Here is a 9872-nt window from a genome sequence, read left to right on the forward strand (position 1 = left end):
AAAAAGAGAAATAATAATAATAGAAATAAAAATAAATGATAACAACAAAATGAGCTAACTAAAACTGCCGCTGTGGCATCGACAGCAATAGCCGACAATTTTCCGTTTTTTTTTTTCTTTCTTGAACGCGTTGCGAAGGCTCTACTCAATGAATCGCGGTCACGCTGTGCCCTTCACGCCACTTGCACAATTCAACAAGATTTTTTGAATTTCTTTCTAACAAGAAACCAAAATGAAGCACAGTCATGTAGTGTAAGAACTTTGACTTGAGATTAGTATGGGAACACCTCTGAGACACTACCTTTCCGATGCAAAAAGAATGATCGAAATCGGTTGACGTGGTCCAAAGTTATGCGGTAACATACATAAAAAAAAATATTCCGACGAACTGATAACCTCCTCTTTTGTTGGAAGTCGGTTAAAAAAAAATCACCAAAACTTTATTTTGTTCAGAATATTTATAAAAATTGCAGGTATGAAGTTCGACAGCCCAATAAATTTTAGTGTAATAAAGTGCAAGTTTGAAGGAGCGAGAATTCGCGTTGATTTAAATTTCTGTGCGGACACACTTTAATCATAAGGAAAAAATGGACAAAAATTTTATAACTGCATGCCCGGCATTTTTCTAAAACTTCAAAATATTTTTTTTTTTTAGATTTTGTGAAATTTGTTTTTTTTTTTTTAATTAGTATTGTAAATTTCCTTTTGCGGGAATCCTAAAATTATTTTCGAGTTTTTATTATGTATTAAAGCTGCCTTTACACGGGTCGGTTTCTGCCGACTGGAAAATCGACTAGCCAAAACATTTATATTTTACGGATGAATTGCCATTTATACGGGTCGATTTTGGTTGAACGGAAAAAGGGAGCCTAACAGGAATAGGAAAATCGATTTTCTTCAGAATTGCTGCTATCTGTGCACTTTGCACAAAAAAATTTATATAAATAAATTAAAATTCAAAAGCCGGGATTAATGAGCCTCTTCTAAATTTGATTGGCTCTAAAATTAGTTGCACCTTTTTTGACAGATATCCTATTGAAAATTCTCTCATTTTGACTATAACAGCGAAATTTCATTATAAAAAAAAATTATAAAACCGGTTGAAAAATTTAGACTCTGAACTACAGCAAATTCCAGTTTTGGATCACTATGCGGCGGCTGTTTACTTTAGCGGTTGTGGTCGGGGTAAGAATTCAAAATATTTTTATTATAAATTTTTTTATAATATGTGTGACTCAAGTAAGTAAGTATTTTCTCGGATTTAACATGGACTTCAAAGAGAAAATTGGAGCATAAAGAAAAATTGAACATACATTGTCATTTTGTTATCATATATCTCCAGCTTCAAAAGGCAAAAAAAATGGTAACCCACTCATTATGTAAATATTTACTTTAATTTGACACCTTCCAGAAAAACCCATTAGTTCTGTGAATGCAAATAAATACTTATTTGCACATTGCTTTCAAATAAAAATTTATTACCTATGAATATTAAGATGCCGGAAAAGGCTTTGGTATATGCTTTGTTTATTTGGAAATAGCTATGCTCGTATTTATATCATACCTGCATACTATATACATTATGGTGGTCCAAAAATGCATGTATAGCAAAGTATAGTCGGAATCTCAATGCTCTCTCTCCCTAGGATTGTTTTATGTCGAAAAATATACCACTATTTTTGAAGTGAAATTTCTTTAGCAGCGGTTGGTTGGTTGGGAGTAAATTGGCAAATTCAACGGAAATTGCACATGGAAATGGTGCAACGGAAATGGGTGGGACGGAAACAAGTGCTGCTTGAATGTATGTTATTAATTTAACAAAAGCTTGCTAATAAAAGGTTAAAGAATAACACTTGGAAAAAGACCAATGCAAATGAATGAAAGTAAAGGTGAGTGCGTACATAGATAAAGAAAAGGATAAAGGCAAAGGTAAAAATAAATAAAAATAAAAACAAATACAAAGGTGCGTAAAGATAAAGGCAAAACTGAAGACCAAGGTAAATTTAAACACTTTACTTATGTATATAAGGGCAAAGGTGAGGGGAAATATGTAGATGAAGAAAATTACAAACATAAATGATAAACAAAAGTAAAAACAAAGATAAGTATAAAGAAAAAGATGAAGATGAGGATACCGATAAAAGTAAAGATGAAGATAGAGGAAGAAAGATTAAAACAAAGGTAATTATAGAGAAAATGATATCGATAGAGACACAGAGACTCAATCTGGGATTTTAGAGATTGTCGGGATTCTCGGGACTTATCGATATAATAATCGATATTTTTATCGGTTTTGTTATCGATATTGCTATCAATTCTGTTATCGATTATTTAATTTTTTTATAGTAACTTTAATTTATTGGTCCGTAAAAAACCCCAAAAAAATGCAATCGGGGCACCAATAAAAAGTCGTGAATATTAAAAAATGGTCAAATAAACAATGGGGTATTATTATTGGAACTCTTCTAAAGACAACCGATTGAAAAATATTGATTTTGAAGAATTCCATGCCATTTTTATGAAAACTTGTTTTTTATCATATAAAATATATGGAAAACTTTGAGCGCTTTGAGCGATCTCTAAACATTTTTTTTATTTCAAAATAAGAAATAGGGGTATATTTTTTCGTCATAGAACAATCCTAGGGGTGTGAGCATAAAAAATCCGACTTTACTCTTTTTGGACCACCGTAATGTATATACGAGTATGGACCTACGTAATCCAAACAAACTACAAGAAAAAAGGCAGTTATGTATATAGATTTTTTAGTTTTCCAACTACGACCCTATTTTTTGCAGAAAATAATTTTAAACACTAATTCCTACACCGAAAGAAAAGTCTCATGTAAAATTAACATTTCGCATTATCAATTTTATATTTCGCCAAAAATGCAATATTAGCATTAAAAATAATCAAAACAACAGATTTCACGTTAAGCGGATATGCAAACTATTAAATTAACATTTTCATGTATTACATTGTCATATCAATTTATCACGTTAAAATTACATTCAGCTCAACAGCAGTTGACACTCTTGTTCGTGTGTGCAAAGAATTTGCACTAAAAAACGCTAGCTCGATTAAAAATTGGAAAAAAATGAGAGTTTTTCATAAAAGCGATTCAGGAAGTTAATTTACATTTTAGCTAAAGTGAAAATAAGTATTAATTTTACGTTTTTCATAAGATTCACGTGAAATTGATAATCTTGAAATGGTAAAATTTAGAGATGTGCGATTAATCGGTTAATCAATTTTTTAATTAATCATAATTCTGATTAATCAAATCCTGTGTAATTACTGTTTACTAAAAAAAAAATTATTTTAAATCTAAAATTTTTTTATATGTAAGTTTGTATGTACAAATTATTATTCATAAAAATAAAATGCCAAACAAGTACATACGTATACAAAGGAACTCGTTTGTTGTATTTAAAGATAAAATAAATATACTCCACATAGAGTGACGTACAAACGTATTGGCGCTGAAAATTTTCCGCAATATATGCAAAGATTTTCATCCTAATGAGTTCCTATGTTTTCTGAATATAATTTATAGATATATGTTCAATAAATGAATTGAAAAACTATAATTTTAACCGACTTCACAAAAAGGAGAAAATTATGAATTCGTCGGAATATTTTTTTTTTATATATGTGTTACGCATAACTTTGGGCCACGTAACCCGATTTCTATAATCCTTTTTTAATAGGAAAGGTGTTGCCTCACTGGTATTCCCATACTAATTTACCATTATCTTAAATTTTTATTTAAGAATTGAAGTCGGTGTTGGTTTTTGCTTAAAAATTACTTGTTTACTTAAATCTACCTCTGTTTATTTTTAACTGTGTCACATGAAAATAAATAAAACGGTGAGGGTACGCTGATTTCAGACGCACTTGACCAAAATAAGTCCGAACGCGCTCGTTGCATTGCGCGTCAGCCTTCATCTAAAAATAACGGGTTTCCACATTGCAATCCCTTTTTTTCTCAACGGAATATTTTAGGGAGACAAATTTGGAATATGTGGTTTTTTTTCTGTGTGAAAAAGTGGTGGAGAAAACTATTATTTTTATATTTTTACCAACAATTTTATAAAAATGTATCCTTAAAAAACGTCTATGTCCTTGAAGAGTTTTTAATAATAATGAAAATGACAGTTGAATTGTCAAAATCGGTCAATTAGATCGTATGTGATTGAATTTTGAAGTAGCGAAAATATTTTTTTGTAAAATCAAAGTTATACATTTGTTTGCAATGTCAATAGCTATGAAAAAATACCACTGCTGATTGGAAATAAAATATCACATAATTGAAGTGGCCCATTTCAGAAATGCTGACTCAGACAGCAATTACTCTGATTTCTGGTTAATCGGGTTAAGATTAATCAGTTTGCTGATTAATTAAATTAATTAGATTCTGGTTAATCGATATGTAATTAATCGGAAAATTATTCATTTTGATTAATCAAAAATAATTATTCTTTGATTAATTAATTAATCGACTTTCAATTAATCAATTAATCAATTTTTGATTTCAGCTGAGAATTGTAACAAAACATTTGAAAACCATCTTTATTTCTGCACATTTTGTTTGAAACATTTACATCTTTAAAGGCAAAAAATACAATACAATTGTTGTGAGCATAAAACAAACGCCAGCACGTCAGCATTAAATATCTAAAACAACTAAACAATTTAGAAGTGAAAATTGTATAATAATTGGCAATCTATATTCGGCCCAGAGTCACATCTGTGCGAATGCAACTCCTGCCGTCACTGTCAATGCCAACGCAAAAATTCACTAATATTCGATTTGTTTTCTAGTTTATAATAAATTTTTGCGCCAACACGATATTATTTTCTTTCATACATATGTATGTACATACGGAATGTGTATGTATGTATTTATCTATATACATATATATATATATATACATTAGACTGCATTACCAAAAAAAGGTTTCGGTTTTTCGGACGGGATTAAAAAATTTATTATATTAGACAACTTCCTCCACAATATTTCGGAAAAATATTAAGATTTACATGAGCTGGACCGATTTGAAAATACGTCCAAAAATGCAGTTTTTTTAATTAAAATAGTTTCTTAAAAGATTTTTTGAAAAAAAAAATCCCTCAGATGACAAAACTGTTTAAACTTAAAAAATTCGCATAAAAATATTAAAAAAAAATTCAGCTGAATCATAATAATGAGATTTTTGTGTGCTGTTTTTTAACTTTTTTCAAAGTTTGGTTCAGGAAAAACTCGAATAACTGGGCCAAAACTCTACCGATTTAGGCTCAGGTATCAATGGAAAGGTATTTTCTCACCCTTTTTATTTCTTTGCATAAAAGACTCATTCACCTGCCAATTTTTCCTTTTTCAAATGTTGAGACATCTTCATTCAATCCGGAATGACGTTTATCTTACCTTTCTCTTTCAAACTTTGCATACTTTTCTAGAAAATATCTTTCTAATGATACTACATAAGTCTAAATCGGTACAGTTTTAGCTGAGTTATTCAAGTTTATCTTTTACCAATCTTTGAAGAAAGTTCAAAAACATCATCAAAAATCGTATTGTTATGATTCCGTTGAAAAGTTTATTTTTAACTTTTTTTAAGCTAATTTTTTTAGCTCAAACTGTTTTGTCATTTTGTCATTGATTTTTTAAAAAAATACTTCAAAAAAATTATTTTTATTCATAAAAAACGCAATTTTTGGAAGTATTTTCAAATCGGTCCAGCTCACATAAATCTTAATATTTTTCCGAAATATTTTGGTGCAAGCCTTAAAATATAAAAGATTTTATAATTCCTAAGAAAAAACAATACAGATTTTTTCTTATAGGGGGTGATGCAGTCTAATGTGCATACATACATTCTTGCTTCTGTTTAGCTTTTATCTAACTTATTTATTTATATTGATTGTAAAGTAGATTTCTATTCAACTTTTCTGGTATATTCTCTTTTATTTTGAATTGTTTAGAAATTTGCTTGTTTTTATTTAAAATAAAATACATTGCAAAAGTTTTTCGCTGCCATTGCGTTGCAGCAACCAAAAGACAAGAGTACATAATTTTTCATCGTTGACGCGAGTAGACACAAATTCCGATGCCATCACTAAAGAAAGACAACAATCGGAAGCAAGCAAAAGAACAAACAAACAGTAAACAACTACTACAGCCAAGAAAAAGCATTGTCGCGCGCGGTAAACGAAAAATTTCATTACGTAATTTGCGCTCGTAAAAATGTTGCGAAATGTTGGAAAAAAAAATGTACATTTCAATCCATTACAGTTCCAAAAAAACACCAGCAGTCAGTCATACATATGGAGATGAACATTTTCGGGTGGGGTGAATGCCGCGGTCGGCATGCAGCCTGGTTGCTGCGATGATGTGCAATGCGTCGACGTTGGTGGCAGCTGGGAAGCTGAAAGCACACAAAATTGCAGGCATCTATTTATATTTAGTGCAAGTGTGGAGCAGGAATATTTGGGGCAAGAGCCGCAACGGAGAGAAGAAAAAATAGGGCAATATTGTTGAGATCATCCAAGTGCAGGAATAGACAAACTTGTATGTGTGAAAGTGTAATGTGAATTGCGAAAATTTACGCGTTTTTAATGTTTATCGGAGCTTTTTGCAATATCTCTATTTCTTTTCAAGCGTTTTAGTTAACATTTTTTCGTCTTTAAACTTTTTTCTTAACAACTTTACTTTTTATCTTAAAACAATAAAACATTTCAAAACAAAAGAAGACGGCATTTAAAATTGTTGAGTCTTATTTATTTTTGTATGATTTTAAAACCGATTCTTTTATTAAATGTAATATTTTCTTAATTAAGAGCTTTGGTTTTTTTTATATTAACCCATGTTAACTTGTCCAAATTGGAAATAAGCCCTTCAGGTATACATATTTTATTGTTTTGTTTTTTTTTTTCTTTGCACATATTTTCTACATTACAAACAAAAGAAGTGTTCATTAAAATTTTTTTAATTTTTAGATTTCAATATTAAAAACCCATGCCGTTTTTTTTTATTTTTGGCTACAAGCCCTAAGATTTAGAAAACTTTAAATAACTTTTTACAAAAATAATTTCTTAAAATTATCAAAAAAATAGGTGTATAAAAGCAAAATCAGGCATATAAAATCATCTACAGTTAAAATACTTCCTACTAGAGCTCTAGATACCCGGGTATCGAGCAATGCAAGTTTTGCAAATTTTGTCTACATTCGTAAAGGAGGCAGGTAAGAAACATTTCTCAAGCCCTTGGTGCATCAATATAGAAGTGCTTAACTAATTTTGGGGACTAGTCAAAGGAAAGTGGACATTTCCGATGTCGGACTTGTAGATTCCCAGTTAAACCTTATTAAGTTTCCAATCATAAGGTAGCTTACTCCTGCGGACGCTGTGGAATAATTGTCTCCTCGACGCCCCTAACTCAGAAAGCACCGCCACCCACCAAAGGGGTTTTCCTTTGCCTTTCTGACATCTTAGCGGACAAGCGCTTTCAAGAGCATCTCTGCACGCAGAACTGAAAACTTGGACAAGCTCATCGAGCGAATCCGCCAACTGCACAAATTTTGTTTTTGGTGCATCAGTGAGTGTTCCGAGAAGATTTATGCAGTACAGATTCCAGTTCGTACTCCTCAGATTCGTGCAGAGTTTGCTTGGAGGACGCATTTGTCCAAAAATGATTGAATTTACCTGTGATTCGAAAAGGAGTATTCACTCAGAACTTCCGTATCCGAGATCAAATGTACTGTCTCAGATGAAACCAGTGTAAGGAATAAAGATAGATAAGTCAATTTTTCTAAAACTTGATATGGAGCTTTCGTTTAGTAATAGTTGCGATCCCGTACGTCAGTTTTACACTCCTGCTCTGAGCGAATTTTTATTTTTTGAAAGTTTTACTAGTTTTAGTCCGGAGAAGACAGGATTGGACCTAATACTAGAAAAAAATTTAAAAAGTTTTGGAATCGGACGCAAACCACAGTAACCTCCCAAGTAACGGTATTTAGGAACAAGCAATGCCTGCAAGATATCAATAACGACTGAAGCAAAGTTACCCAAAATTTAAATTCGGAACAATGTTTGGAGAGAAATTAGATTTTCAGAAAATTTTTGAAAATGAATTCTCCCAAATTTGGTACACATATTAAATCTGGTTATATTATATATATATTTCAACGGTGATTTTTTCGAATATTTGTAATTTAGTTTTGCGTTTTTATTACTTAGTTAAACATAAAAAAATTCGAGCATTTTTTCGTTGAAATCTTTGCAAAATTTTAATAAACTTCTCTGTAAATTTGTTTTTAGTAGGCGAAAAACTTATTCCAATAAATTCTTTTTTATAATTTTTTAGTGCATGGATTTTCTTTTTTTGTGTGTTTTTTCGTTGAATAGTTACAAAATATTTTTTTGTTTTTTTTTAATTTTTCGCTTTTTTAAAGAAACTAAAAAATGTATTACTGAAAAGTTGTTTGTTGTTTTTAGTTATACGTATTTTAACTATTAATTTTTAGGTATTTTTAGTTATTTATTTGTATGCTCCTTTTTTTGGTTTGCAAGTCCCACATTTATTCAGCCATTCACTTTAGTATATTTCTACTTTCACATTTTAAGTTAGCTTTTTTAAGTTATAAAATAACTTTCATCACCTCAGCTTTGAAAACAAAATATTACATACTTAGGTTTTTTTCTGCATATGTAAGTATTTCGCCCGAAAATACTATTTTTTTAATATTCTGGTATTTAGATTTTAATATGCAGCGCTTGTGTACCCAAATTTTGCATAAGTTTTTAATTTTTATTTTATTTTACTTTTGTGTAATTGCTTCCAACCATTTTAGATGGTTCAAATAATTTCTGCTTTCGTAACATTTGTTGCACAACTTTAAAAATTTCAATTATTTTCGGTCTTAGCAATAAAAATTACATACATTTAATGTTTCACAAATTTTAATCTACATGAAACTGCATGTCGAACTATTCACACACAATTTTACTATATTTTTGGCTTAAAAATATAAGTAGATCGCAACGAAAATTTCATTTTTTTTTTTTGTTTTTCAATCCTTGCCGCATATTTATGGCTTTAACACTTCTACCCTAAGCGTACATATGTTAGCACATTTGTACACACAAAGATTTATTAAACACCTATGTATGTATGTTGTTTTTTATGTATTCACAAAGCAACACTTCCTCAATAAAATTATTTTTTTTTTTTTTTACTTTCTAAATTGACCACTTAGGGCAACGGCAATCCGAGCGTTTATCTCTGAACGTGACGATCGACAAAGTAGGACTAACGAGAACACCGATGAGCAGGGCTTTTGCTCATGCCTTGGCACTATAGTCGAAATACACTCCCCCACACACATAAGCGCCACAATTTTGTGCAAGAAAATTTTCTTCAAAGCAACACTTTTGCCATTTTGTGTTGCTCAAAAATTCGCCCCATTGCCTGTGACATATGTAGATCATTATGGTGTCACTTGTTAGAGCTCTCCGAGAAACGCACACACCCAGTCATTAGCACGCTAATGTGCATAATTTCGGAAGCAGCGCTCTTTCCGGTCACCTCAAACAAGCCTACAAAGGTTTACTCCTTGCGGCAATGGGGTGCTCTCACCAACGCCACTACCACTGGCAAGTTTAAGAACGTTGTCAGAAATGTGTCCCACAGAGAATTGTTGGCGCGCCGCTGCAGATCGTTTTGCTAATATGTAGTTAGTTCGCTGAGCGTTCATTTTAGCCACCACTCTCATCGTTCTTATCTTCGAGTGTGCGTCTGTGTTGTGAATTAAGCACTGGAAAATGGCCAAGAAATAATGCCACAGCAATTGAAAAAGCAACAAAACCGCACG

The 9872-nt window shown here is 31.2% G+C and overlaps 1 protein-coding gene across 1 annotated transcript in view; it reads left to right on the forward strand.

Moving 5' to 3' along the window:
* LOC118743879 (muscle M-line assembly protein unc-89-like) overlaps positions 1–9287 on the forward strand; it is a 13143-nt gene extending 3856 nt beyond the window's left edge. Inside the window, exon 4 of the mRNA XM_036476641.1 lies at positions 9258–9287. Coding sequence (XP_036332534.1) covers positions 9258–9287 — 30 coding nt within the window. The remainder of the gene's footprint in view (positions 1–9257) is intronic.
* Positions 9288–9872: the final 585 nt, after the last annotated feature.

The sequence above is a fragment of the Rhagoletis pomonella genome, unplaced genomic scaffold (assembly GCF_013731165.1).
Source record: "Rhagoletis pomonella isolate Grant_MI unplaced genomic scaffold, Rhpom_1.0 Rhpom_scaffold_00007, whole genome shotgun sequence".
NCBI lineage: Eukaryota > Metazoa > Arthropoda > Insecta > Diptera > Tephritidae > Rhagoletis > Rhagoletis pomonella.